The sequence below is a fragment of the Dipodomys merriami genome, unplaced genomic scaffold (genome assembly GCF_024711535.1).
Source record: "Dipodomys merriami isolate MVZ:Mamm:240054 unplaced genomic scaffold, mDipMer1.0.p SCAF_60, whole genome shotgun sequence".
Taxonomy (NCBI): domain Eukaryota; kingdom Metazoa; phylum Chordata; class Mammalia; order Rodentia; family Heteromyidae; genus Dipodomys; species Dipodomys merriami.
In genome coordinates this window covers 7,321,162-7,349,020 of record NW_027206180.1, presented here as the reverse complement: position 1 = coordinate 7,349,020, position 27,859 = coordinate 7,321,162, and the positions used below count along the sequence as shown (strand labels likewise).

Genomic DNA, 27,859 nt, shown 5'->3' with positions numbered 1-27,859 from the left:
TAGGGGAAGCCGCAGGCCCGCCTGGCAGTGTTAGTTTTCCCCAGGCGGGGCCTCCACCCCTCTGTCCTTTAAGCCCCCAGGTCCTCCCCTGGCCCCCAGTCAGCCAAGAGGGCACAGGCCGTGCAGGTGAGAGCAGGTTCAGGGCTCACCAGGGGGGAAAGACAGGGCAGTGGCTGGGGAATGGACAGGAGGATGAGATTCTAGAACAATTGTCAGACACACCTGCCACAGATGCCCACCTGGGCCTGGGCAGGGTAGGGGGTGTTAATCTGGGTGACAGAGACCAATCCAGAACCAAGCAGATGCCGCTGATGGCAGAGGGAAGAGCCGCAGAGGGGAGAGTGGGTTGGTGTGTCCCCAACGGCTGGGATGTTCTTCTCTGCTCCCTACCGACTTCAGACCAGAGTCCAAGCCCTGAGCAGTGCGACCTCTACCCAGACCAGCCCTGAAGATAGGATGAGGGGGGCTCCCCGCCTCTGGGTCCTGCTCCTGCTGGTGCTGGGTGAGTGGGGCTGGGCCTTGCAGCTGAGCACCCCGGCCCGTTCTTTTCCTTTATCATTTTGAGTTGGTCCTGGGGCTTGAACTTAGGCTCTGTCCCTGAGTTTTTCCAGTCAAGGTTAGCGCTCTACCACTTAGGCCATAGCTCCACTTGCAGCTTTTTAGTGGTTCATTGGAGATCTGAATCTCAGGGACTCTCCTTCCTGGGCTGGCTTTGAATCTTGCCCCTCAGATCTCAGCCCCCTGAGTAACTAGGAATCACAAGGCATGAGCTACCAGTGCCCAGCCCCAGCTGGTTTAATTCAAAGGGCCAAGTCCTCTCTGACATCCTGCATGAGTCCTGCATAAAGCCTAAGTCCCACCCTACCCTGCAGCTTAAATCAGGTGACAGAGTGCCCAGAAGCCGCTGCCACCTGCCCCATCTGCGCCACCTCTGCCCCAGCTTGTTACCTGACACCCGACCCCTAATCCAGTTCCTCCTCCTCTTCCTTCTTCAGAGACTGCTGGGGCGCAGGCATCCGCAGGTAAGCCCCCCTCAGAGCATGCGCCCCCTGAACCCCGAGCCTCCCTCCTCAACCCCTACTTCCCAGGCCCTGTCCCTGGTCCACACCCACTGTCTCTCTGTTCTCTCGAAGCCTGTGGGCAGCCCCAAGTGTCCAGTCGCATTGTGGGGGGCCGGGATGCTCGCAATGGAGAGTGGCCGTGGCAGGCCAGCATCCAGCACCGCGGGGTCCACGTGTGTGGGGGGTCACTCATTGCACCCCAGTGGGTGCTGACAGCGGCTCACTGCTTCCCCAGGTCAGCCCCCCACCCCCGAGCCCTAGGAAGAGCCGGGGGGAGGCCTGGGCGGTGAGGGCTCCCAGGGGCCTGGCCCTTCTTCCCCCTCCACAGAGCGGCCCCAACTCCTTTCTCAGACGGGTGCTGCCATCCGAGTACCACGTGCGCCTCGGGGCCCTGCGGCTGGGCCTCGCGTCCCCCCACGCCGTCTCGGCACCCGTGCGCCGCGTGCTGCTGCCCCCAGACTTCTCGGAGGACGAGGCCCGAGGAGACCTGGCGCTGCTGCAGCTCGGCCGCCCGGTGCCCCTGAGCGCCCACGTCCAGCCTGTGTGCCTGCCCCCGCCCGGCTCCCGGCCTCCTCATGCCGCAGCATGCTGGGTCACAGGCTGGGGCAGCCTCCAGCCCGGAGGTGAGACACAAGGGGGAGGGCAATGGGAGGCCCAGCCTCCTCCATCTGACTGAGGATCCACCTTCGCAGCCTCCCAGAGTCACTTTTTTTTGTGGTCGGTAGTGGAGCCTCGGCCTGGGCGCTGTCCCTCAGCTCTTCAGCTCAAGGCGAGCGAGTGCTCTACCACTTGAGCCACAGCGCCACTTCCGGTTTTCTGGTGGTTCATTGGAGATGAGAGTCTCACGGGCTTTCCTTGCCCGGGCTGGCTTTGAACCATGATCCTCAGATCTCAGCCTCCTGAGTAGCTAGGATGACAGGCGTGAGCCACCGGTGCCTGGCCCAGAGTCACTTCTGAGGCCCCCAATCTGCTCGCAGTGGGCCCTCGGAGGCCTCTGCCTGGCAGAGGGGCTGCGGGCCTCGTGCCCTCCTGACTCTCTCCCTCTCCCAGTTCCGCTCCCAGACTGGCGCCCTCTGCAGGGAGCGCGGGTGCCACTGCTGGACTCCAAGGCCTGTGACCGGCTCTACCACGTGGGCACTGACGTGCCCCGGGCTGAGCGCATAGTCCTGCCGGGCAACCTGTGTGCTGGCTACCTCCAGGGCCACAAGGATGCCTGCCAGGTGCGTGTCCCCCGCGTCCCCCGCCTCCTCTGACCTCCACATCCCCAGAACCCAGGACAGGAGATCAGATCTCCAGCCTGAATTCTGGGGGAGCTGCCTAGAAGATTATGGTGGGGGGTGGGGGGGCGGGTACTTCAGCTGGCCTTTCTCCTGCAGGGTGACTCCGGGGGACCCCTGGCCTGCGTGCAATCTGGACGCTGGGTCTTGGTGGGTGTGGTGAGCTGGGGCAAGGGTTGTGCCCTGCCCAACAGACCAGGCGTGTATACCAACGTGGCCAAGTACAGCCGGTGGATTCAGGCTCACCTCAGCCTGTGATGCGTGTCAGCTGGGTGGAGGTCGGCTGCCTGGAGCAGTCACTTTGGTCCTCGGGCCCCCTGGCCTGTCTAGTCACATGCACATGCCCAACCCTTCGGCCTAGAGGCTGACATGCTCAGGAGCCAGCCAGCCGCCCGTCTGTCCATCCCCTGCCTCCGATCCTCTGAGGAGTCCACTGATCTCTGCCACCATCATTCGTGCTCACTTTCCCCCTTCCCTCCTGGTTCCTGGTGACCCTCCCTGGCCTGGGATGGGGCCAGGGCACCCAGAGATGGGCAACCCAGCTGATGGTTCATCTGGGCTGCGTGGCCCTCACTTCCTGGAGGAAGTCAGAGTGGAAACAGGACGGGGACTCGACACCAGGGAGTCTCCGTTGTTGGCTGCAGGGGCTGGTGGCTGCCCCGGCTGGCTGCATCCTCAGACTCATGATGACCAGAAAGCCAACTCTGCTAACATGTTGGGGCTTGGAGATAAATTCTTCCCCAACACCAGAAAAGAACCCAGTTTAAGCCTGCAGAGACCTGCTGAGCCCCTTCCCCTGGCTTCTCATCCACTGAGTAGTGAGTTAATAAATTTGTGTTGTTTTAAACTGCTACCTTTGTGGCAGGTTATTATACAACCATAAAAGCTAATCTAGAGCCTGGTGTGGTGATACACGCCTGTAAACTCGGCATCTGGTAGGCTGAGGTAAGATGAGGGACTTCTAGGCTAGCCTGGGGACAATGTGAATCCCTGTCAAACAAACAAACTCCTCCAGAGTTTGCACGCGGGAGGCGGGGCGTTCTGGGGGAGGAGTCGTGGCCCTTCGCCCTCCGGGGAGGCCCGGGCACAGACCTCACCTGTCAGCTCTCAGGAGGCACAGCCACAGCTCTTGCTGTCCGGCTGTTCATGGACACCATCTACGCCTAGGGGGAACCTAGAACCTGGACCCAGGCCCTCCCTCCCATCCCGTACCTCTTTCCGCTAAGGACCTGGAGTCCTCTCTCGGGACAGATAAGGATCAGTTTCTTTGTTTTACAGTGTAGGTACTGGGGCTCTAACTCAGCCCTGGGGCACTGTCTGTAGCTTTTTTGCTCAAGGCTAGTGATCTGTCTCCACTCTAGCTTTTTGCGGGCTAACTGGAGATAAGAATCTTAGAGACTGAGCTGGGAAGGTGGCTCAATGGTAGAGTGCTTGCCTTGTATGCATGAGGACCTGGGTTCCATTCCTCAGTACCACAAAAGCAAAAAAAGCCAGAAGTGGCACTGTGGCTCAAGTGGTGGAGCGGTAGCCTTGAGCTGAAAAGCTCAGGCCCTGAGTTCAGGCAGAAGAAGAATCATCTTAAAGACTTTTCTACTTGGGCTGGCTTTGAATTGCTATCCTCAGATCTCAGCCTCCTGAGAAGCTAAGATTATAGGCATGAGCCACTGGGACCTAGTGATAAGAGTCACTAGAGCTACAGAAGGAGCAAGAAAGTGAACCAAACCTGGACAAGTCAAAGCTTATATTTTGGAGCTGATGGGTGAGCCAGGGAAAATAATGGAGGAACCTCAGAGGCACAGTTGCCCGGGCCCCACTCAGGCCGCTTGGGAAGGTCACTGCTGACTCAAGCCACTTTGTGTCGGAGGCAGAGCTCAAGGCCGCTCCCTCTGCCTCCAGGCCGAGGGCAGTCCACGCTGCAGCACAGCTGGTCTATGCTGGGGGGGGGGGTCAGGGACCAGGGCGCCTTGGGCAAGGCAGGCTGGCCTCGGGAGACCGTGGGCTCCTTGATGGCAGTTCCTACTGGTTAATGCTGCTCAGGGCCACGTGGATCCCACATGACTTTCCTTCTGGAAGCGCCCCCCCCCCCTCGATAGCATGCGAGATGAGATCAAGAGGAGGAGCAGGCCAAAGGCCTGAGGCCTGCCATGACTCACATCCAGAAAGCCTGTCATAAGAGGGCTTCTGAGACCTGAGCGCTGCAGGGGAGGATGGCCATGAAGCCCTTGTTGCTCCTGGTTAGGCCCATTCTTAGTGGAAGCTACATGGTGGGGGTGGGTGGGGTGAGAAGAGACCCCCAGACCATAGCTGAGGCCAGTCACAGATGTCAAGGTAGTAGACTAGGCTTCATACCCAGCTGTCCGCTTCTAGGACCAGCCATGAGGAGAACCCCCTCTTCTCTCCACTACCTCTCACCCCAAGAGTGTGGTCTCCCACACTCCCGTGGTGCTGGCAAGCAGCAGCTCTTCCCAATCCCGGAAGCTGTGTGTCCCACCTGCCAGCGAGGCCAGCCTGGGGGCCGGGGGACCGCGGCCTGCTGAGGCTGGACTCCCTCAGTCACATCTTGCCCACTGGCGTGGTAACAGCTTTAAACCCTTTCCTGTGGGCCTGAGAGGCTGGGAGATGGGCGGGGGAGGGGGAGAACCACACCCAGGGAAGGATGTTATAGGAGGGGAAGAGACTTAAGGGGTTCAAGAGGAACCTAAGGCTGTCACTCTACAAGTGACCAATAACTTGTTAAATCTTTGGAAGCAGGTACAGAGTGCCAATGTATGGCAAGACAACTCATCCCCCATCTTAGAGAGAGGGAAGAATTTCTGGATGAGGCGAACTGCCCAAAGCTGCTGCGGAGCAAGAACAGGAGCCCAGACCGTGTTCAGTCACTAGCTCAAGGCAATAAACACAAGGAGGAGATTAGAGTGGGGAGGGGTTTATTGCTTCCAGCAAGTAGGAGATGCTGGGGCTCTTTCTCTTAGCTGTGTGGCTCCAAACAAAGGAAATTTCATTGAGGAAACACATGCACACTGGAAAGACTTGTCATCACACGTACAGGCAGGCTCGATCCTGTGCATGCATTTTGAGATACTGCATCTCACATGGCATGCTTTAAAATGTTAGATGGTAGCTGAGGGGAATGGCAGACTACTCGCCTAGCTAACTTACTGGCCACAAAGTCTTTCTGGATTGGCATCATCAACCACTAGACCCAAGCCTAAGGGAGGAGGAGATGCTTCCACTACAGTGACCAGAAGGTCCAAAACTATACACCTGTCACCGCTTCAGGCATGAGCAAGTTCCCTCAGCTTCTCAGTTTGCACACCAAATCATGGAACTTGTCATCTACTTGTGTGACTTTCCAGGTGTCTCACTAGTGTCTCACAAGGGGGAAGGTTTAGCAAGAACTTATTTCCATGTAATAAGAAAAAGAGATTTTTAAGAAGAGAAACACTGTGTACTCCCTACAGGACATGCGTGGTTCTTATCTATGGCCTTTATACTTGGGGGAGGTGGGAGAGGGAGCGTCCTGGGACTTGCACCCTCATGGGGAACTTTTTTGCTCAAGGCCAGAGCTCTAACTCTACAGTCACAGCTAGAGCTGGCTTTCTGTTGGTTAACTGGAGATAAGAGTTTCATGGACAGCCTGGGCTGGCTTAGGATTGCAATCTCCAGATCTCAGCCTCCAGACAAGCTAGGTTTACAGGCCTGAGGCATCCTTACCTCGGCTTGGCCTGTATTTTTGAGCTGGGAGAATAATCCACAGCCATGAATTCTACCAACCTCTAATCATAGCTTTGGTGCTGTAATTTATTAACATGGCAAGGTGATCCGGGCCTACCCAACTCAGGAGCAATAGGTTTGAGTTTCAGGATTTCCATTTGCCAGACATGTCCTGAGATTTTTCTCTACCCAAAATGCATTGCAGCTTGACATCTCAAAGACCCCCTCACTCCCCCTTTTAAAACAAATGCAGTACTGGGGTTCTAACTCTGGATCTGATACTTGCTAAGTAGGTCCTCTACCACTTGAGCCAAGCCCTCAGTTCTGCTTTATCACTGTTGTTTTTTTTTCTTTAATCAGTCGTGGAGCTTCAACTCTGGGCCTGGGCGCTGTCCCTGTGCTCTTCAGCTCAGGGTAAACGCTCTACCACTTGAGCTACAGTGCCATTTCCGGTTTTCTGGTGGTTCGTTGGAGATAAAGAGTCTCACAGACTGGCTCTGAACTGTGATCCTCAGATCTCAGCCTCCTGAGTAGCTAGGATCGCAGGCGTGAGCCACCGGGCGCCCGGCTTCACTGGTTATTGTCTTTTTCTTTTTTGGTACTGGGGATCGAACCCAGGATGCGGCGTTTGCTAGTCAAGCACTCTGCCACTGAGCCTCACCCCAGCCCCACCCTGGGTATTTTGGAAACAGTCTCAGCGGACTTCCCTGCGGGGCTTGGCTTCGAACCACCACCCTCAGGGTCTCGGGCTCCGGGACAGCCGCGATTACAGGCGTGGGGCCCGAGCCTGGCCCGCCGCAGAGCTCCACACCTTCCCAAGATGGCCACCGGCGTCTCGCGATCCGCCCCGCCAGACCACACCCTCGAGCCTCGCCGACGCCCCTCGGCTCGGCGCCGGCGTCCCGGTCCCGGGGCCTCAGCCCGGCTCGCGCGCCCCGCCCCGCCCCGCCCCGATCCCCGCCCCGCCCCGCCCGCGCCCCTCCACCCTACTTCCTAGTCGCCTCGGCAACAAGATGGCTGCTCATCTGCGCGCGGCGCGAGCCACTTCCGGATTACCTAAAATGGTGGCGCCGCGGTGGGCGGGGCTGCGCGCAGGGCACGCTGGGCCGCGCGCGGGCTGCTGGTAAGGGGCGGGGCGAGGCCGCGCCGGCGCGTCGAGCCAGAGGCAGCCGCCGGGATGGTGAGCGGGCGCGGGGGGAGGGGCGGCCCGGCCGGGCCGGGGGGCGGCGGGGGCGCCGGGCCGCGCGGGGGGGCCGGCGGCCGGGCGCTGACGCTGCCCGCTGCCCCCCAGGATGTGTTCCTCATGATCCGGCGCCACAAGACCACCATCTTCACGGACGCCAAGGAGTCGAGCACCGTGTTCGAGCTGAAGCGCATCGTCGAGGGCATCCTCAAGCGGCCACCGGACGAGCAGCGGCTCTACAAGGTGCGGCGCGCGGGGGCGTCGGTTGTGCGCGCGGGCGTGGAGCGGGGGGGACCGGCGGGGGTCCCCGATCGCCGCGGCCGGCCGGCCCGCCGCGCCCCGCGGGCTCCCGGGGCCCTGCTCCGCCTTGGAGGAGACCCACACCCCGAGGCTGCGGCCAGAGGTCGTGGCAGAGTCCGCCTCACGTTCTTTTTAATCCTCGGTCCCATCGGGATCCCGCTGCTCGGGCTGGGACGTGGTCAGTGCCCAGAGAGAGAGACAATGTGTCCAGATAGGTCAGGCCCACAAGAGCTTCATCAAGCGCCCGCTGGGTTGTTAGCTGCCTGTTTCCGTTCAAACCAACGGCGGTTTTTAGTGAGGGTGGCGGGGAGTCCGGGCCCTCGTTGGGGAATCAAGCGCTTCAGCCCTTGATTCTGGTTCCCAGAAGCATGAGGTCCCCTGAGTGAGCTGATCGGATTCTGGCTGGCAACTTGGGGCGCTGACTTTTTGCTGGTGTGTGAAAGGCTTTCCCCGCCGAAATCTGCTGAACTTCCTTTATAAAGATCCCAAGTGCCATACACTGTGCTTGAGTGCTTTCTGTGCCTCCCTAGTGATTGAAACCTGGCAGTTGGGAACTCAGGAATTCCTATTTTAAGGTTCTGGAAACGTAACAGAAAAAAAATTTCAACTTAGTCTGGCAGATGGCCCATCAAAGGCTGAAGCAGGAGGATCTCAAGCTCAAGGCCAGCCTGGGACTTGAGACATTGTTTAAGGGGATTTATCAAGTTTTAGCTCTCTTCAAACTATGCTAGTTGGATTGGGAATGTGGCTTTAGCAGTAGAGTGCTTGCCTAGCATTCATGAAGCCCTGGGTTTGATTCCTCAGTACCACAGACACAGAAAAAGCCAGCAGTGGCGCTGTGGCTCAAGTGGTAGAGTGCCAGCCTTGGGCAAAAAAGCAACTCAGGACAGTGCCCAGGCCCTAGGACTGGGGTGGGGTGGGGTAGGGGGGTAGACCTAGGCCAGTGGCTCCAAATTAGACTTTCTTGGAGTTGGGAAACATCAGATTTCCTTCTCTTTATGGGTGTGTTTGAAACCCTTGGGTATAGTGTTGGTATGCATATTTTATACTCTGGAGTCATAGCCACAGGTGGGGAGGTCTGTCTTCCCTCTGACTCCCCCGTTGTTGTTGGCTAGAGGTCTGGGATATATCCCTCAGGGACCCCTCCCGGACTTAAGCTTTTCCTCCTCAGGACGACCAGCTTCTAGATGATGGGAAAACACTGGGCGAGTGTGGCTTCACCAGCCAGACAGCACGGCCACAGGCCCCAGCCACAGTGGGCCTAGCCTTCCGGGCAGGTAAGAGGGCTGAGCTGGATGGCATCTGTAGTCTGATAACAGCCATAGATGTGAAGATATAGTCCTATCAGCTCAGATTTACTTTTCTAAGTGCTTGACCCTGTACTCTCCATGTTACTTCCTGAGTCCTTTCTGTTCCTCTCCATAGCTCTGGACAAGCAGTACTGCATTAGTTTTCATTTAGAAGATGAGGATGCTGAAGCAGTCCCATGGGGCTGGCTAGGCTTTGAAGTAGCTTTCTGGAGCCAGACTGCATGGCTGTACAGTGCATTTCTGAGACCCGTACTGTGCCCATTTTTAGATAAGTTAAAGAAACCTAAAGTGGTCTAGTTACTAGCTGGGACATTAACTCCGGAGTCAGATGAACAAAGCTTGTGATCTAATCCATCCTGCCTCAGCCCTGCCCAAATCTTAGAAATTTGAAAGGTAAAGAGTGGTTTATTTGGGCTGGTAATGTGGCTTAGTGGTAGAGTGGTAGCCTTGAGCATAGAGAGGCTCAGGGACAGAGCACAAGCCCCAAGTTCAAGGCCCAGGATCTGCAAAAAGTTTTATTTTCTTCCCAATTTTAAGGGGATGCTTTTAGAATTTGTTCTTTGCTTCTGGGAATGGAAACATAGACCTGTATTTTCACTGCTTTGGACCTCCTGTAGCTAAGTATATAAAGAATTTCTGCTGGGCGCCCGTGGCTTATGCCTGTAATCCTAGCTACTCAGGAGGCTGAGATCTGAGGATTGTGTTTCAAAGCCAGCCCGGGGCAGGAAAGTCGTGGAACTCTTATCTCCAATAAACCACTCAGAAAACCGGGAAGTGGCACTGTAGCTCAAGTGGTAGAGCACTTGCCTGGAGCTGAAGAGCTGAGGGACAACACTCAGGCCCAGAGTTCAAGCCCTACGACCAACAGACGCCCCCCCCCAAAAAAAATTTCTGGGCTGGGAGTGTGGATTGGCAGTTGAGTGTTAGGCTAGCATGCGTGAAACCTTGGATTCCATTCCTCAGTACCACATACACAGAAAAGGCTAGACACAGTGCTGTGGCTCAAGTGGTAGACTGCTAACCTTGAGCAAAAGAAGCTCAGGGATAGTGCTCAGACCCTGAGTTCAAGCCCCAGGACTGGCCAAAAAAAAAAAAAATTGTTTACTGAAGTAGATGAAGAAAACACCCTAGAGCTCTGCGCCAATGGTCATGCCTGTAATCCACTCTGGAAGCTGAGATTTGAGAAAGGGGGTTCAAAGCCAGCCCAGGCAGGGAAGCCCTTGAATCTCGTTAACCACTAAAAAGGCTGAAAATAGAGCTTAGGTTCGAAGTGATACACAACTAGCCCCGAGCACAAAAACTCAGGGATAGCACTTAGGTCCTGAGTTCAAGCCCCAGGAGACACACATGCCCGCACGCACACACCTCCAAGTGTCATTTGAGCCTGGTGAAGAGTCTGTAAGGTAGGAGAAAAAAGTATGAAGTTCATTTCCTCTGCACTGGAACAAGGGTGGGAATTGGAGCCACTGTTTGAAGTATGAAAAGCAGACAAGTTGCTTGTGCTAAGTGCTCCTGAGGTAATGTCCAGGTAAGTTGATATAGAAACTGTACTGTATACTGGCAGGCTGGGAGTGATCTCTGAGGAGGGGCCTGAGTTCAACAGCCCAGATTAGCCAACTTGAGTGCAGAGACTCAGGCAGGAAACAGGGTGGTGTAGGAACCTTAGGAGCCAGTACCTTAAGCATCAGGCATGATCAAAAAGGGCAGGGAGTTTAGGATCCCATTCACAAACCTGATGGGAAGGAAACCTTCTGGGTAAAGTGATGGTGGCGTGGAGACAAAGCAGACAGAATGAAGTATTATGGCCACAGGTTGGCTTATTGATAAGCTGGTGTACACTAGGTATTCTGAAAGCTGAGATCCGAGGATCAGCCTGAGATCCAAAGCCAGCTCAGGCAGGAAAGTCAGACTCATCAACTGACTACTAAGAAAAAGCTAAAGTCAGGCTGTGAATTAAGTAGCAGAATCCTCAAGCAAAAGCAGCTTAGGGACAGTGCCAGGAAAGGCAAGTAAGTGAATCGGGATAAAGGCCCCCCAAAACAGCCAGTTGCATGGGGCCAAGGTGGGTTATTGAAGGGGTGGTTGGGTTATGCTGGTGGGGGGGGGGGAGACGATGACATTTCAGCACCAAGACGGCAGCCTGCCAGAGGTTGGGAGTTGGGGCTTAAGACAAAATGTGTCTTCTGAGCTAGAGGACAGGAGGTAGGGAACCGACTCCAGTTGTCCTTCCCAACAGATGAAGCCTTTGAGGCCCTGCGCATCGAGCCCTTCTCCAGCCCACCAGAGCTTCCAGATGTGATGAAGCCTCAGGATTCCGGAGGCAGCGCCAATGAACAAGCTGTGCAGTGAGGGCCCCAGGCATGCCCCCAGAGGCTCATTCCCCCTACCCCCAATAAAAGAGATTTGGGTGTCTGCCTGACTGACTGCTGCCTCTTTCTCTCTACGGCTCCTTAGTCTAGACATCAGCTTCTAAGGGACCTTGTTTGCAGCCAGGCTGCCTGCCTCTCTGGGCACCATAGTCCACCCTGAGGACCCAAAGCCCTGGGCCAGCAGTTATGGGCAGTTACCCTTCTCCAAATAGTCCAGGTGAGAAGCCAGCAGCTAGAGCCATAATTGTTTAGTAGCCCTTCTTATCACACCAAAGTAAGGTCTACCAGGTGCTGGTGCCAGGCTCATATACCTACTCTGGAGGCTGAGATCCTGGTTTGGAGTCAGCCAAGGCAGGAACATCCATCCGTCAAGCACTTCCTGCCATGGAATGCCAATCTACAGTAAACCACTCCAAGTGGAACTGTAGTTTAAGCTGCAGCACTAGCCTTGAGCAAAAAGGTCAAGGACAGGGCCTAGGCCCTGAGTTCAAGCCCTAGGATTGTTAATAAAAGTCTATAGACTGAATTCCTGCATTTCTCATTTTTATTTGACAGAAAAAGTTTCTCTTGCTGTACAGATTTTTAAAAAACCAAAATGCCTTTAAGAAACATGAAGAAATTTTGGGGGGGAGGGGCCTGCAACTTCATAGGGGCCAACAGGGGCTCACTGAATTCAAATCCTGCCCCTTCCCAGATATCAACCAACCTCCCATGACCCAAACCATCAATTACCCCCTTAATAACTAGGCTAGGGAGTTTCCTTCCCCTCCCCCAACTTCCATTTGCATTCCCTCCCCCCCCAATCCCTGCCCTCCCCCCCCAACACGAACCAGGGAAAACTCACAGAGATTAACATTTCACAGAAACAAAAAAATGGAGGGGAAGAAAGGAGCCCTCCCAGAAGATGCTGTCAGGGTTCAAGGGGCAAACAGACAAGGACCCCTACAGCTCCATTGGGGACAAGGGATGTTCCATGTGGCTCCAGAATTATGAGGTGTGATAGAAACCCCAACGATTTATGGAGACCTGCAACAGAGGAGGATCAATGTGAAAGCTGCACCCAGCCCAAGGGCCACTTTAAGCTGGCCCACAAGTGCTGCCACTCAAGACTCAACTCACCTGGAGGAGCGGTGGCGTGTGGGCCGAGGACTAGGTGTCTCCCTTCTGCGCTTGTGGCTGGGAGAGCGGCTGTCCCCACGCTGGCCTCTCCGGGAAACCCGCTCACTGCTGCAACAGAGGACAGGTGTCAGACCCCAGGCTGTCTTTAAGAATCCTCAAAAGCCCTCTGTATGAGCGGATGGTGGCTAATCAGGCAACAGGCTGAAGGGGCCTCACCTCTGCTGTTCCTGTGGGGAAGGCTGGGGTGAGGGACAGTGGCGCTCCACAGGAGAATAGCTGAGGGACCGAGAGTCCCGAAGGGAGTCTATTGGCTTCCTGGGACTCCGAGACCTGAGGAGCAGAGTGGGACTCTATAGCACCACATCCTTCCAAACCCACCAGCTAGCACTCAGGACCACCCGCCCAGGTCCTGACCACCAAACCTCACACCACGCAGGGCCAGCCTCAGACCCACCTTTATCCGCACTCACCCATCCGCCCGCACACCATCCACCGAGTGCCCCAGTGGGCAGGGCACAGGGTGCAGCGGGGGACGCAAAGATAAAAGACAGTCCCTGCCCTTGAAGGTGCTCAGTCTGGTAGTGGAGGAGGCCAGCAAAGGAGGCACACAGGCCCAGTCCCCATGTGTGGGAAGCAGCCCCGCAGGAATGGATGTGCATGGGTCTGGGGGCCCCAGGGAGGGGAGCCTGGGCTGGGGTGGGGCAGGGAAAGGGCAAGGCAGTCTTCTCGGAGGTGCTGTTTGAGTGGAGTCTTGCAGAACGAGGAGCTCGCCAGGCGGACAAGGAAATCCCAGGCAGAAGGAACAGCATGTCCAAAGGCATGGGGCTCTCCTAGACTGCAAGGCGCGGGCATGGCCGGATCACAGGGCATGTGTGGGGGTAGGCAGGAGGAACACAGGGTGGACAAGAGCATGGGGCGGGCAAGGGTAGCTGGTGAAGAGCCTCACACGCCATTCCCGCAGAGGTGGGGCTTTATCCTGCAGGCCACAGGGCGTCCCGGAAGGATTTGTGGAGTGGAGGGAAGTAGCCAGATGTGCGTTTTAGAAAGATCCCTCTGGCTACGAGTGGAAGAGAATGGCGTGGAGGCAGGGAGACAGGGAGGAGGCTGTGGACAGAGTCGGGAGAAGATGACGGTGGCCAGACCAGAGCCCTGCAGCAGCAATGGGGAGACTTAGCTAGAACCCCTGGGACTGGGCTGCATGTCAGGGGAGGGAGGGAGGGGACAGAGGAAGAAAACTAGAACCTCCCAATTCTGGTGTGGGACCCTCTTGGATGGTGCAGCCCTTTTCCAGAACAAGGCACCTTGGGAGCAGCGGGCAGAGGAGTTTGCCCGAGTCCTCCCATACAATCAGACACCGACGTCCACGAGGCACCCCAGCAGGAACCTCACCCAGGGTCCCTTCTCTGGAGCAGTCAACCCACCCGCCACTTCCACCTCAGGCAAGGCAGCACTCACCTCCGCTCGCCAGGGGGTGGCTTCTTGGGACTTGCAGGTTTGGGTAAGGCCTGAGGACCAGGCTTAGCAGGAGAGGGGGGAGAGGAAGAGGAGGAGGAAGAGGAGGAGGAAGAGGAGGAAGAGGAGGAGGAGGAGGAAGAAGAGGAGGAAGAAGAGGAGGAGGAGGAAGAGGAGGAAGAACTGGAGCTGGAGCTGCTAGAGCGCCTCTTCCTTTTGGCTGGGACTGGCTCCTGAGGACGTCCCTCGCGAGCGGTCTCCTTCGGGGCTGGGGTGGGGCTGGGGACCCTGTGGGAAAAGAGCAAGGTCATCAGTAGACAAGCTGCCCCGGCCCTGACCCTACCTTCCTTGGCTTGGAGGAAGGGCAGTGGGGGAGGGGTGCTGAGAAAGGCCTCGGGAGCACACCTAGGCAGGCCAGTGGGCACTCTGCTGGAGCAGTGGCCTGAGCCGACCCAACGTCTGCTAACACAAGCATTAGGCTGAGGCCACAGCACAAGGGATCAAGGTTAAACCTCAAGAATGTCCCTGATGGAGGAATAAGGCCCTGGGCTCAGATGGTCAGCTGAAGCTAGGTGGTCTCCCTCCTTGGGAGAGCCGCAGCTTGGGGAGGCCCCTGTGCATGGCAGGTTGGCTGGGAGGGGCCGTCCTGCCTGGAGGCAGGGAGAGGGACGGGATGACCTCTGAAGATCCTTCCAGCCCAGGGAGTTCCTCTTGAGGTCTAACTGCCATCCCTCCTGCTGTAAAATTAAGTCCATTTCCTCTAGTTCTGTCCTCTGTAGAGATGGAAAACTTATCATTATCCTCTGGAGAATTAACCTCTGGAGCCTTTTACCTGTTCCATTCCCACCCCCAACAGCCCCACCCAACACTCTTCTACCCCAGCTCGAGTGTCATAGTCCCCAAGACTCAAGGAACCGACCATTATTTCCTCCCCATTCCTGCACCTATCCCCAATACCTTCCCCATGGGTAAGAATCTTTAAAAATTCCCTCACCTTTTCAGTGCCACCTCAGGTTGGGCAGGAAGGCTAGAGCCCTCCGAGTCACTAGAACTGGAGCCAGAGGAAGAGGAGGAGGAGGAGGAAGAGGAGGAGGAAGAGGAGGAGCTAGAAGACGATGACGATGATGATGAGCTGCTCCGCCGTTCCTTTGGGGGCTGCAGGGCCCCAGTAGAGGGAAGTGGCTCCCCACCCTCGGGGTGGGACATCTCAGAAGCAGGGCCAGAGAGCAGGCCATTGTGGTCACTAGCAGAGGATGCGGTCTTTGTCATTGCCCCAGAGGACAGGGACTGAGACCCTGCTACAGGAGTGGTCTGGGCAATAGAACGAGATTGGTCTGTCATAGCCAATGGCACAGGAGACCTAGGTCGATCCTGTGCTGGAGGGAGAAGAGACTGGGAAGGAGTCTGGACCATTCTCGAGGCCGGGGAAGGAGCCCGCTCAGAGGTCATTCTAGACTGACTCGGGGCAGCTGGTGGTGTTCTGGACCTGGCTCGGTCAAGCAAGGGGGGTGAGGTTCTGCCACTGACACGCTCGTAACCAGACAGGGGCACCCTGGGACTAGTGAGGTTAGCACCAGACAATGCTGGAGCCATCCTAGCACTGGTGAGACTTGTAGAGGCCAAGGCAGTAGGGGTCCTAGAGCTGGCAATATTCACAGGAGCTGTAGCATGGGCAGACCGAGGACCCACCATGTTTGCTGGGGCTGGAGCCTGGGGTGTTCGGGAGCTCGAGGGATAGCTCGCACCAGCTGGAGGTGTGCCAGAACCCGTGAGACTCAAAGCTGCCAGGGCAGCTGGGGTTCTGGCACCTGCTAGGTTCACAGCTGTGGCCGTGGGGGTTCGAGGGTCAGCAAGGTTCACAGCTGAAGGTGCCACTGCTGTTCTGGGGCTGGCCAAGTTCATGGCTGCAGCTGCAGCAGTTGGTGCTCTCGAATCAGCCAAGTTGACTGCAGTTGGAATGGCAGGTGTTCGGGCACCAGCAAGGTTCATGGCTGCTGCAGAGGCTGTAGGAATCCTACTGGCGAGGTTGGCGGCTGGGGCTGTTCTGAGGCTCATGAGAGGCACTGGAGCTGGAACCTGAGACATTCTTGCAGCTAGACCGGCTGCAGACATGGACGGAGGTGGCCGGGCAGTGCCAAGACTGATGGCCGTCAGAGCAAGTGCAATTCTAGACTGAGCGTGATTTTCTGGCACTGATGTTCTTGGATGATCAGGAAGTCGTGGACCTGGACCATCCATCATGGAGCCGCCGGCTTGCTGGAGGACAGACATGGGTGTTCTGGCACTGCCCAGTGGTTCAAGCATTCCAGGCGATCTACACCGGTCCAGAGGAGTTGGTGACATGCTAGGACGACTGAAGCAACTCATTCTGGAACTACTCAGTGCTACTGGAGGTGTCCGAGATCCAGAATGATTTCTTGTTGCTGGAGGAGTAGCAGAGCGTGAACGGTCAGAACTACTGCCAGATGCAGATCGTCTACGGATTGCTGGAGGGGATCTTGTTAAAGAGCGTTTGCCCCGGGTTGCTCGTGGAGTACGAGATCTCGAACGGCGGCGGATAGCAAGCGGTGTGCGACTTCGGGAACGTTTGCGTGGCAACAGGGGTGTTCGAGACCTTGAGCGTCGCCGAATTGCTGGAGGTGTTCGAGACCTAGAGCGGCGGCGTGTTACAGGAGAGGTTCGAGAGCGGGACCTCCTGCGAGTGATTGGAGATGTACGAGATCGAGATCTTCTCCGAGTGACTGGGGATGTTCTGGACCTTGACCTTCTCCGAGTAATGGGTGAAGTTCTGCTTCGAGATCGTCTTCTAGTTACTGGGGGAGTCCTAGATCTGGACCGCCTCCGAGTCACTGGAGGAGTTCTAGAACGGGAGCGACGACGTGCTGGTGTTCTGGACCTTGAGCGGCGACGCGTTACTGGTGGTGTTCTGGATCTGGATCGCCTTCGACTCACTGGGGATGCTCTTGATCGAGATCTTCGTCGATTCACTGATGTCCTAGACCGTGACCGCCTTCGACTCACAGGTGATGTCCGAGACCTGGACCGGCGGCGGCTGATCAGGGGTGTTCTGGACCTGGATCGCCGGTGAGTAGCTGGTGAGGCTCGAGACCGAGAGCGTTTCCACGGAGCTGGTGATGTGCGTGACCTTGAACGCTTCCGGCTGGTTGGTGGTGTCCGGGAACGGCCTCTTCGGCGTCGAGAAGAGGTTCGGGAACTCTCCTGCCGAGTAGGAGACCTTGAATGGTAACCAGAGCCTCCCCTCCGCCTACGAGTTACCCGAGACCTAGACCGACTCCTCTGTCTTCTCCGAGAGGTTGACTGTGAGGATCCAGACCTATCTCGACGTCGTGTTGTTCTTGTTTTCTCTCTGCGTGAGCGAGACCGGGACCTCTGGAGCCCACGTGGTTTTGGTGAAGGAGACCGGCCTCTCCTTGAAACTGTCTTAGTGCGTGGAGATGAAGCTGAGCGTCGCCTACGTGAAGACCTCGACTTTTCAACTGGCTCTGGGGAAGACACTGAGGGACTTCTTCGGCGTCTTGGAGGAGTTCTGGATCGAGTTTCTGGTGATGATGAAGCAGAACGGCTTCTTCGAGACACTCTGGCCTTCCTAGTTACCTCAGGAGATGATCGAGAGCTGCGCCGTCGAGGTGGTGTGCGAGACTTGGTCTTAGGCTCTGGTGAAGACCTGGAGCCTCTTCGAGCGGCTCTGGGTTTGGGTGCGTGTTCTGGAGAAGAATCAGAACTACTGCTTCCTTCAGGAGAAGGACCTCTGCCTTTGCTTGATGAACCTGATCGGCTGCGTCTGGGCAGGGCCCTGGGGGCAGGTACTTTAGGCTCAGGAGAGGAATCAGAACCACTCTGGGCCCTGGGCACCAATCTTGGTTTGTCTTTTGCTTCAGGGGATGAGCCAGATCTACTACGCCGAGGAGAGGGTCGAGATTTGCTGTCAAGCTCTGGTGATGATCCAGAGCGACTCCTCTGTCTAAGTGGACTTCGCATCTTGGCTTTAGAATCAGGGGAAGAGTCAGACTCAGTTCTCTCCTGAGGGGATGCGCCAGGTTTCCCATCAAGTTCCTGAGAAGATCCAGATGGACTTCCATGCCCACGGGGGGTCCTAGTCACAGGCTTCTGTTCAACTGATGATTCAGACCCACTTCTCTCTCTCTGGGGGGTGAGACCCTTGTTGAGCTCTGGGGATGATGGAGAATGACTTCTTGCCCTAGGAGTTTCAGGCAACACTTTTGGTTCAGGTGAAGAATCACATTCGCTCTGCCCCCTGGATGGGGTTCTAGGTACATCCTTCATCCCAGGAGAGGACCCGGATAGACTATGCCTAGAGGGAGTCCCAGACCCATCTCTAAGTCCTGGAGAAGACCCAGACCTGCTTCTCCTTGAAGGAGTTCTCGGCAAACCATCTTTCAGTTCAGGAGAAGACACAGAACTACTTCTTTCTCTAGAAGGCGTTCTAGGTACAGCCCCGAGTACAGGTGAAGAGACACTCTGGTTTGAAGACATCGCTGCCTTCTCCACTCCTTCTGGGGAGAACTCAGAACTGCTGCGCCTAGAGGGCCTGGTTGACTGTTCTTTCATGTCTAAAGATGGGTCTGTCTCCAACTGACTCAAGAAAGGTCCATTTAAATCTTCCTTAACCTCGGGAGAAAATCCAGTATTCATTTCTGTACCAGGGCCTGAATTCCTAAATTCTAAAGGTGACTCAAAGCTATTCTCCCCGGGAGGGGAGTGAGACAGTTCCTTATGTTCTGGAGAAAAGTGGGGTCCACTCCAACACGAGGCCACTGCAGGAACTTCTGCTTCCAAAGCCTGTGACCCACTTTGGTCAAAAGCCAATGACACAACAGACCTTTGTTCTATTTCAGGAGACTGAGATTCAAAATTAATGCAGGCAACTTCTTTAAGTTCTGGAGACATATGGGGCAGAACTTGGTTCGAAGGCTGTTCAGATTTCTCTACCACCTCCATTAATTCCTCGTCTTGACTTAACTTAGGTAATGTAGTATTTTGGTCTCTTGTATCTGGAGATCCCGCAATACTTTCTCTTGACTGCGGTCTAGGCGTGTCTTTCAGGACTGGTGAGGACTCTGGCCTATCCTGCACAGGACTTAATCTGTCTCTAGGTCTAGGAGAATGCCCAGTAACAGTCTCCTGAAGGGATAAGCCTATCTTCTCCTTCGTTTCAGGCAAAGGTTCCAATCTGCTCTGTCCCAAAAGAGATTTAGAGTCCACTGGAGTATATAGGGAAGAGTCAGACTGAGATCTCTGCTCAGGAGACATACCTGATTTCAGCCTTGAACCTGTTGATAAGTCATTTCTATCTTGTCTCACTGGAGATCTGAGCATTATGTCAGTGACTGGAGATGAAGACCTAGACCGGCCACTCTTAGGAGATGTTTGAGATTTGCTCTGCAAAGATAGAGTGTCCAAGTGACCTGGTCTCACTTCTGGACTTGAAGTATCAGACCTGTGGTCTGGTGAAGTCTGACATTCTCCTTTCTGTTGCAGAGATGAGGTGCCAAAATAGTTCTCTCCTGGCAGTATACAAGATGTTACTCCAGGACAGAGAGAGAAAGATTCAGAGCCACTCTGTGCTGACAAGTCCTCAGAGTTCCCTTGGGGACATGGTGACTTTGATCCAGAGAGACTTCGTCCTGGTGGAGTTTGAGACTTTACTTTGGGGTATGGCGATGTAGACCCTGAGTGACTTTGTCTTGGTGGTGTTCCAGGCTTTACTTTGGTATCTGGTGAAGAGGATCTAGAATGGCTCTGTCTTGGCAACAATCTAGATTCCACCTTGGAGCAGGGAGATACTGACCTGCTTTGCCGTGGAGGTGTCCCACAAGTCACCCTACTAGGACTTGGAGAAGAGGAGCCAGAATGGCTCCTGTGTCTTGGTGACACTGTCTTTACTCTAGGTTGTGGAGATGACAATCTAGATGGGCTATGTCCTGGAGGTGTCCTAGATTTCACTTGAGGAGAGGACTCAGAGCAGCTATATCTTGAAGGGGTTCCAGATTTCATCTCAGGATCAGGTGATGATTCACAATGGCTCTGCCTGGGTGTCACTGCAGACTGTTCGTTTGCCTGGGAACTGGTTACAGACTCCTGCCTTGGTGGCGTTCCAGACATCATTTTAGGGTGCGGAGATAAACTGGAACGTGCTTGTCTGGATGGTGTTTCAGACTTCTGTTCAGGTGGTGAAGAACCAGAGTGACTTCGCTGTGGTGTTCTGGATCTAGCTTTAGGTTGGGATGATCCAGAACGACTGCGCCTAGGTGGTGTTTGAGACTTCTGTTTAGGACAAGGAGAAGACCTTGAAAGGCTTCGCCTCAGAGATAAGCGAGATTTTGGCTTGGATCGTGATGAAGAGAGAGATCTGCTCCGCCTTGAGGAAACACGGGATTTTTTCATTTCCGGGCTTGAGTGGGACCTGCTTCTTCTTTGAGATGATCTGGATTTGTTCTTCCGCTCTGATGATGAGCCAGACCTGCCTCTTCTTTGTGGTGATCTAGAATGTGATCTTCCACGCCTACCCAGACTTCTACTACGGGACCTTCGTCTTGCTGGTGTTCTAGACCGAGATCTTCCTCTCCGGGCTGGTGTTCTAGACCGTGACCGGCCACGTCTAGCTGGAGTTCTAGAGCGCGACCGGCCACGTCTGGCCGGGGTTCTGGAGCGCGACCGGCCACGTCTGGCTGGGGTTCTGGAACGCGACCTACCACTTCTCCTGGCTGGTGATCGACTACGAGATCTTCGTCGTATTGGTGATCGGGTCCTAGATCTGCGCCTAGCAGGTGTTCTCGACCGAGATCTTCCCCTCCGGGCTGGCGTTCTTGACCGAGACCTACGCCGGGGAGGTGTTCTGGACCGGGATCTACGCCTGGCAGGTGTTCTAGAGCGGGACCTACCTCGCCTGACTGGCGTTCTAGAACGAGATCTGCCCCTCGTGGCTGGGGATCTAGAATGTGACCTGCCTCTCCTTCCTGACCTAGACCTGCCTCTTCTCTGGGTATTTCTGCTCCTGGACCAGCCGGGACGCTGAGGTGACCGGGATCGGCCACGGCGCTGGGGACTTCTAGATCTTCCCCACCTCTGGGCAGAGCGTGACCTACGCCACTGAGGGGACCTAGACCGAGAGTGGCCTCTCTTAGGAGTTCGAGACCGAGATCGCCCCCGCTTAGTAGTTGCTGGACTACGGGACCTTCCCATTCTTCGGGAAGGGGTATGGGAATGAGATTTATCCCTCTTTGCTCGGCCATGTGAACGATTCTTGGATGTGGGAGAAGATGACATCTCTCGTCGGGCTGCTGAAGGAACTGGTGTTGGCTTAGGACTTTCAGGGGAAGAGCTGGCATGCCGAGAAACTTTGGTAGGCTGAGGGGATGGTGGACAGCTTTCTGAGGAAGATGATTGGGGAGGTTTCTCAGGAGATTTAATTGGCGTACGGCCCCGGGCTGGGGAGGCTTCAGAAGGGGGATTCACTGGATCCTGACATAATGGGGCTGTTGCAAAGGGTTGTGGGGAGCCACCATGTTGCTCAGCAAGGAGCAGAGGGGGAGCAAGCGGTTCTGGACCCATGCTGCTCCTTTCCGGAGAGGGGCTAGGTCGAACTGCAGATTTCTAAGAGTAGAAGAAAAAGTAGGGATAGAGATACAATAAGCATCAAAGCTTCATTATCTCCCAAAGAACCCAACATTCTTTCCAATAAAACTTTTCTTCTTCCAACCCCATTTGTCCTTTTCCTCACCACCAGCAATCACTTCTACTCAGTAACAGGACATCATATGACATAAAACACATTGGGAAAAACATGTATGAACAGTCTGTGACCTCAAAAGCTGTGACTAATAAAGACAATATCAGACTGGGAAGGTGGCTCAGAGGTAGAGTGCTTGCCTTGCATGCATGAAGCCCTGGGTTCGATTCCTCAACACCACATAAGCAGAAAAAGCCAGAAGTGGCACTGTGGCTCAAGTGGTAGGACACTTGAGCTGAAGAACTGAGGGACAGCGCCCAAGCCCAGAGTTCAGGCCCCATGACCAACCAAAAAAAAAAAAAAAAAGACTAAATGCAACTCAACACAAGTTACTAGCAAGTAGTATTATAAAAATGTTCTGAGCCAGGCGCCAGTGCCTTTTGCCTGTAATCCTAACTACAAAAGAGGCTGAGATCTGAGAATCACGGTTCAAAGCCAGCCTGGGCAGGAAAGTCCATGAGACTCTTATTCTAGTTAATCACCAGAAAACCAGAAGTGGCACTGTGACTCGTGTGGTGGAACGTCATTAGCCTTGAGCTGAGGAGCTAAGGGACAACGCTCAAGCCCAGAGTTGAAGCCCCATGACTGACAAAAAAAAAAAAAAAAAAAAAATTCTGAGAACAGAGGAAAAAAAAATGTATTTATTTTTTGTTCCAAGACTAGGACTTGGTACCTGATGACTTTGTTCACTGACTGGCTTACTTACCAAAAAATATTACTAAAAAATATGTTTTGTGAGTTGAAAGACATTTCTTAAAGTAGGATATCCTCAGCTTTGATAAATGACTATATTCAGTTAAAATAAATAGCCTGGTACTGGTGGCTAAGCCTGTAATCAATCCTAGCTGAGATAGGCTGAGATCTGGAGGATTGCAGTTCAAAAGCATCTTGTATGCAAAAATCTAAGAGGCTCCATCTCCAATTAATCAGCAAGAGAGCTGGGCTGGAGATGAGGCTCAAGTGGTAGAACACCAGCCATGAGCAAGAAAACCAAGTAAGTATGAAACACTGAGTTCAAGCTCTAATACAGGCAAAAGAAAACAAATTGCCCAAGTAAAGGCAAAGTACTGACAATATGATTTTTTTTGTTTTTTATTTTTTTGGGTCTAGTCGTGGGGCCTGAACTCTGGGCCTGGGCGCTGTCCCTCAGCTCTTCAGCTCAAGGCTAGCGCTCTACCACTTGAGCCACAGCACTACTTCTGTTTTTTTTTCTTTTTGCTTATGTGGTGCTGAGGAATCGAACCGAGGGCCTCAGGCATGCAAGGCAAGCGCTCTACCAGAGCCATCTTCCCAGTCCCCTGACAATATGATTTGTGTGACAAATAGAACATATGAGTTAGATACAGGTAGGACTCATTCCTATAAACCTAGCTACTCAAAATGAGATCTTAGGATCAGGGTTCAAAAGCTCATTTGGGCTATAAAGTCTCTAAGAGTCTATCTCCAATTAACCAGCAAAAAGCTGGTGGAGGATAAATAGCTCAAGCAGTAGAACACCAGCTATGAGCAAAAGTCAACTTAAAGAATGTGAAGCAAAAAAAGCAGTTGGGCACCAGTGGCTCACGCCTGTAATCCTAGCTACTCAGGAGGCTGAGATCTGAGAATTGTGGTTCAAAGCCAGCTGGAGCAGGAAAGTCTGTGAGACTCTTATCTCCAATTAACCACCAGAAAACCAGAAGCAGAGCTGTAGCTCAAAGGGATAGAGCCTGGAGCTGAACAGCTCAGGGACCATACTATCCAGGCCCAGAGTTCAAGCCCTACAACCGACACACACACACAGCCAGACACACACACACAGCCAGACACACACACACAGCCAGACACACACACACAGCCAGACACACACACACAGCCAGACACACACACACACACACACACACACACACACACACACACACACACACACACACACACAGAGAGAGAGAGCCAGAAGTAGAATTGTGGCTTTCAAATGGTAGCGGTCTTGAGCAAAAAAGCCAAGCTGAGTTCAAGCTTGAGAAGCAGCTCAAAAGGCAAAAAACAAACCAACAACAAAACAAAAACACTAATGTAACACAAAAGCAACAGAACTCAAATCCTCTGAGGTGGCTCAACTAATAATTCGGAAACTTATCTCTGGATAAAAAGACAAAAGTAGTGAAGTAATTAAAGGCTGAAATGATCAGGACTCAGAACACAGGGTATAAAACAACAGACAAAATTGAAAAGACCATTCTTTAGTGTTTCCAGACTGCTAGTAGTAATGCAGTAGATTAAAAGCATACAGTAAAATCATGACCCATATAATTAAATGAAAACAAACACCATAAAGGAAAGGTAAACTGGCTAACAAAACCTTTTCTCCTAGCTCAAATGGTCTAGCACTTGCCTACCAACTGTGTCTAGTATCCTAGATTCAATTTCTACTACCTCAAAAAAATTTAAACTTTTTCCCACTCTTGTCTTTGTACACATACATGTATATGTATGTATAAATATGAACCACATAGTAACATAAAACTTGTAATATCCAGGCTTCAAATTTAGTGAGTTGTGATTCCAAAATATTTGCAGATGTGTACAAGAACTTGGTAATTGAAAGGAACATAAAAAAAACAATTTTTTCTAATGTTATCTGTTCTCACCTTCATACTCATCCTAAAACCAATAACCAGGCAATGCAATGAATATTAATTCAAAACATACCTCCTTCTTATCTTTGTCTTCATAAGGACTGGCAGGCTGCTTTGTAGAGGGCTCTGGGCTGCTAGGCCGCTGTTGTATGTTGGTGGTACCTGGTTCACTAGAAGGTGCATCTCCCTCCCCTCTACACCCTGAAGCAGGGGAAGGACTTTGCCCAGACAAAGCAGATGTATGGGTTTTAGCTGCAGCACTTCGAGACCTGTGAGTTAAATGAAGGATGGGGGAATGCAAGGAAGTCAGCTCAAGGGACAACAGAAGTCCCCTCCCCCCTAGCTCCCCAGCTTTTCTAACTGTACAACCCTTTTCCAGAAATGATCTAGCCACATGATTCAAATCATTCATCAAAATGCAAGCTGTCCACTTTGTTCCATCTCATCCCAACACAATCTCCCCCTTAACCTTTTATCCACCTCCCCCAAACATCCCCAAACCCTCCACCCAGTCCCAATCCCTACCCACTTCATTCACAACTCACCTCTGAACCCACCTCCTTCAGGAAGCCTTCCCCGATTAAGGAAGCCAGGGTAAGGATTCCTTCCTCCCCCAGACACCACGAACAAACCACCCCTCCCCCTATTCTGGCAGTCCATATACATCATAATGAAACAAAAAATAAAAAAAATAAAAAGACAAGGGGAAATGTATATGTCTGTCCATCCTGTTGCTTTAGCCTGTCAGCTCCTAGAGGGCAGGGACCGTGTCTTCCGAATGGTCTGTGCAGCGCCTAGCACACCGTGGGCGCTCAATAAATATTAAATTAATTAACCCACCATTCCCTCTCCCTCCCCTTCCTTTTGGACTACCCCTTACCGACTTCGAGAAGTATCAGAGGACGACGCAGAATCAGCAGAGGTTGAACGGTGGGCCCGACGGCTTTTAGGAGCTGGTGTTGTACTTCGAGACCTGAAAGACCACCACATAGCTCATCAGGTTAATTCACTTGTATTAGATTCTTCTCACACATCCCCTAACCCTTGACTCTACTTTCCCCTCCCACTAAGGGGGCCTTCATCTACTTACTAAGCAAATTCCTCTCAAATTTACTCACCGCTTCCGCTTCTTGTCCTTAGATTTACGTTTGCTCTTTGGAGTGGGAGACCTAGGAAATAAGGTAAAGGTGTTACAAAGCAAACTTTTAAACTGCAATAAAATCCAATGTGAAATGGAAAGGACTACAATGTTAACAGAAAAGCTAAAAGAGTGAGCTTTATTCCAAGAAAAAGAACACCACTGCCCTGTGAGCCAAAGAACTCTTACCTGTGCTTCCGTTTCTTCGACTCAGATTCTGACCTATAGGGAAATATAAATTGTAAATTAAAACTCCTAACTCACACCTATGCCTGAACTCAGTATCAATAAGCCTCTTCCAATCACTCTAAGTACTTCTACTTCATACCATACCTGTGCTTCTTCTTCTTAGAGCTCTTCTTTCTCTCACGACGAGGAGAGCTGCTCTCTGACCTACTAAAGACAGATTCAGAAGCAAGGTCATTCTCTATTTTGCTCTGTCTAGCTCTCCCACCTACAATCCATCCCTAGAAATGTTTGGTTTTTAGTTTTTGCTGGTCCTAGGACTTAAAACTCGGGGCTTGGGAACCGTCTCTAAGCTTTTTTGCTTAAGGTTAACTCGTGTAACATTTGAGCCTCAGATCCACTTTCCAGCATTTTGGTGCTTAATTGCAGGTAACTGTCTCACAAACTTTCCTGCCAGGGTTGGCTTCAAATCACAATCCTCACATCTCAGCCTCCAAAGTAATGAACCCTGGGCACCTGACTCGTAAAAATAGTTTCTAAAGCACCCATGACTCCCATCAGCATCAGTGGCCCAGAATTAGCCCAGGATGTATTCTTCACTTCCAAGTATAGTTAAATCGGGGCTGAGAAGGTGGCTCAGTGGTAGAGAGCTTGCCTTGCATGCATGAGGCCCTGGGTTCGATTCCTTAGCACCACATAAGCAAAAAGAAAATAAGCCGGAAGTGGTGCTGTGGCTCAAGTGGTAGAGTGCTAGCCTTGAGCTGAATTGCTGAGGGACAGCACCCAGGCCCAGAGTTCAGGCCCCACGACTGGACCCCCCCCCCCCCCCGAAAAAAAAACCAAGTATAGTTAAATCAACAAATCCTAAAATGAAGAAAATTCCAGAAATCCAAAATGCCGATGGCTATCCTTCAATGGCAGGTTAAACTCAACCTGTCCCAATAAACACAGAAATTTCTCCCAGTTAAAAACTGAAATAGTGATTCCCTTTCTCCCTGGCTTTTCTGGCAGTTGTCTCCTGCTCCCTAATAGAATGCTCAACAGAGAAAATACATGATTTTACCACATGATTAATCCTCTAAATACTAGACTGACTTTCTAAATGACTCACCGTCCTCTATCTTTCTTCTTTTTCTTCTTCTTTTGCTTTGGAGTTGGTGAACGAGAACTACTGGTCTCCCGTACAAGGCTAGGAAAAAATAACAGAAGATGTGGGTGCTAGAGCTCATACCCTTAAGACCCTTCAGGCTCAAAAGAACAACATCTGATGTTTGGAGAAATAGTTAAAGTAACAGCAGGATGCTTAAAACCAGAAAAAGAAGCCTGATCATCAGTACCTGTAAGGCTTTGGAGGCTCAGGAGCTGGTTGTTTAGCCTCTCGAGCACGACGCTGAGGATCAAAAGAACTGCCATCCACATAGGAATCACTGATGCCAAAGGCAGCACGGAGTCGCTCATTCTTCTTCTCATTCAATTCTGCTAACTGATGGGTCTCAGTTACCCTAGAAGAAAAAAAAGGCAAATATTTGTCAAAAATATGGGAACAGAGCAGATGTCTACTCGAAGTAATTAGAAGCAAGAACCAGCCATCAAAACAAAAGCAAGGAAGGATAAAGGACAACAACAGCAGCAGCAGCAGCAGCAGTAGTAGTATACAGTGTGGGGGAACCAAGGGAGAGCTCAACTCACGCTGGCCTCTGCCCAGGGGTCTCCTCCTTGCCCCCAGGGTTCACATCCTTCTCCAACAACATGAGTCGAAAGGTAGCCACTTTCTCCTGAATTTGCTGTTCCTCGTACCTAAAGAACAAATCCCTTCAATGTAAGTGTCAGACTTACGTTTCCTTAATTTCCATCAGAGTCCCTTACATCTCCATGCACACATACAACTTTTCACTATCATCCAAAGTTTTCTTAAATCCTGCTGATTTCCCCCCATACCTTCCTTTTGTATTTACTATAGCCTCTAGAACAGTGGATTTTAAACATACTACAATTTAGGGGCCTAGAGAAGAAAGTTAGTTGGTAAAGTTCTCAGTGCTCCTTCCCAATGTGAACAAGAAAAGATCCTTTATTTCCTAGGATTTCAAAGGAAGGTATAGTGTACAAAAGGGGTACCATTGCTCAAGTTTGAAAACCACTGCTCTAAAAGGTTGCCTGAATGTGTGCCTTTTCCAAAACTTCACTTTCCTACCTAGCCCAAGATAGCCTCTTCAAGTATTCTTCCTTTTCTTTTGTCTTTGCTATCCTTCAAGGCCTCAACCTTAATCCATTTCCTACCAATGACAATACCTATCAGATTACCTACGTCTTCGCCAGCCAGAATGCTGTTCTCTTCTCTGTCCTTTACAGCACATTTTTGTTCCTCTA

The 27,859-nt window shown here is 52.9% G+C and overlaps 3 protein-coding genes across 13 annotated transcripts in view; 2 read left to right on the top strand and 1 right to left on the bottom strand.

The window, feature by feature from the left end:
• Positions 1 to 369: 369 nt before the first annotated feature.
• Positions 370 to 3,122, top strand: LOC138814453 (serine protease 33-like). Its single transcript, XM_070003344.1, has 6 exons — positions 370 to 502; positions 972 to 1,022; positions 1,134 to 1,296; positions 1,413 to 1,684; positions 2,112 to 2,281; positions 2,438 to 3,122. Exons 1-6 carry the CDS (start codon positions 370 to 372, stop codon positions 2,594 to 2,596), a joined length of 948 nt encoding a protein of 315 aa, XP_069859445.1. The 3' UTR covers positions 2,597 to 3,122.
• A 4,052-nt stretch (positions 3,123 to 7,174) lies between these two features.
• On the top strand, positions 7,175 to 11,257 carry LOC138814618 (elongin-B). The gene is made up of 4 exons (XM_070003681.1): positions 7,175 to 7,232; positions 7,344 to 7,478; positions 8,707 to 8,812; positions 11,082 to 11,257. Exons 1-4 carry the CDS (start codon positions 7,230 to 7,232, stop codon positions 11,192 to 11,194), a joined length of 357 nt encoding a protein of 118 aa, XP_069859782.1. The 5' UTR covers positions 7,175 to 7,229; the 3' UTR covers positions 11,195 to 11,257.
• A 483-nt stretch (positions 11,258 to 11,740) lies between these two features.
• Positions 11,741 to 27,859, bottom strand: part of LOC138814617 (serine/arginine repetitive matrix protein 2-like) — a 29,570-nt gene continuing 13,451 nt past the window's right edge. For 2 of the 11 annotated variants that reach the window (XM_070003674.1, XM_070003673.1), the window contains exons 3-15: positions 27,182 to 27,289; positions 26,830 to 26,994; positions 26,604 to 26,681; positions 25,640 to 25,702; positions 25,496 to 25,528; positions 25,287 to 25,337; positions 25,049 to 25,141; positions 24,242 to 24,437; positions 14,780 to 21,420; positions 13,789 to 14,073; positions 12,550 to 12,663; positions 12,334 to 12,441; positions 11,741 to 12,240 (exon numbers count right to left, since the gene is read on the bottom strand). In XM_070003674.1, coding sequence (XP_069859775.1) covers positions 12,231 to 12,240; positions 12,334 to 12,441; positions 12,550 to 12,663; positions 13,789 to 14,073; positions 14,780 to 21,420; positions 24,242 to 24,437; positions 25,049 to 25,141; positions 25,287 to 25,337; positions 25,496 to 25,528; positions 25,640 to 25,702; positions 26,604 to 26,681; positions 26,830 to 26,994; positions 27,182 to 27,289 — 7,945 coding nt within the window. In that variant the 3' untranslated portion in view covers positions 11,741 to 12,230. The other 9 variants (XM_070003675.1, XM_070003676.1, XR_011368033.1 and 6 more) reach the window with 9 other exon arrangements.

What these genes read in the sequence shown, in the direction of transcription:
- LOC138814618 (XM_070003681.1), top strand. An exon ending in ACGAGCAGCGGCTCTACAAG is followed by an intron (nt 7,479 to 8,706) that starts GTGCGGCGCGCG and finishes TTTCCTCCTCAG; the next exon opens with GACGACCAGCTTCTAGATGA. An exon ending in GGGCCTAGCCTTCCGGGCAG is followed by an intron (nt 8,813 to 11,081) that starts GTAAGAGGGCTG and finishes CCTTCCCAACAG; the next exon opens with ATGAAGCCTTTGAGGCCCTG.
- LOC138814453 (XM_070003344.1), top strand. Translation starts at nt 370, where the DNA reads ATGTTCTTCTCTGCTCCCTACCGACTTCAGACCAGAGTCCAAGCCCTG. An exon ending in TGGGGCGCAGGCATCCGCAG is followed by an intron (nt 1,023 to 1,133) that starts GTAAGCCCCCCT and finishes GTTCTCTCGAAG; the next exon opens with CCTGTGGGCAGCCCCAAGTG. An exon ending in GCCACAAGGATGCCTGCCAG is followed by an intron (nt 2,282 to 2,437) that starts GTGCGTGTCCCC and finishes TTTCTCCTGCAG; the next exon opens with GGTGACTCCGGGGGACCCCT.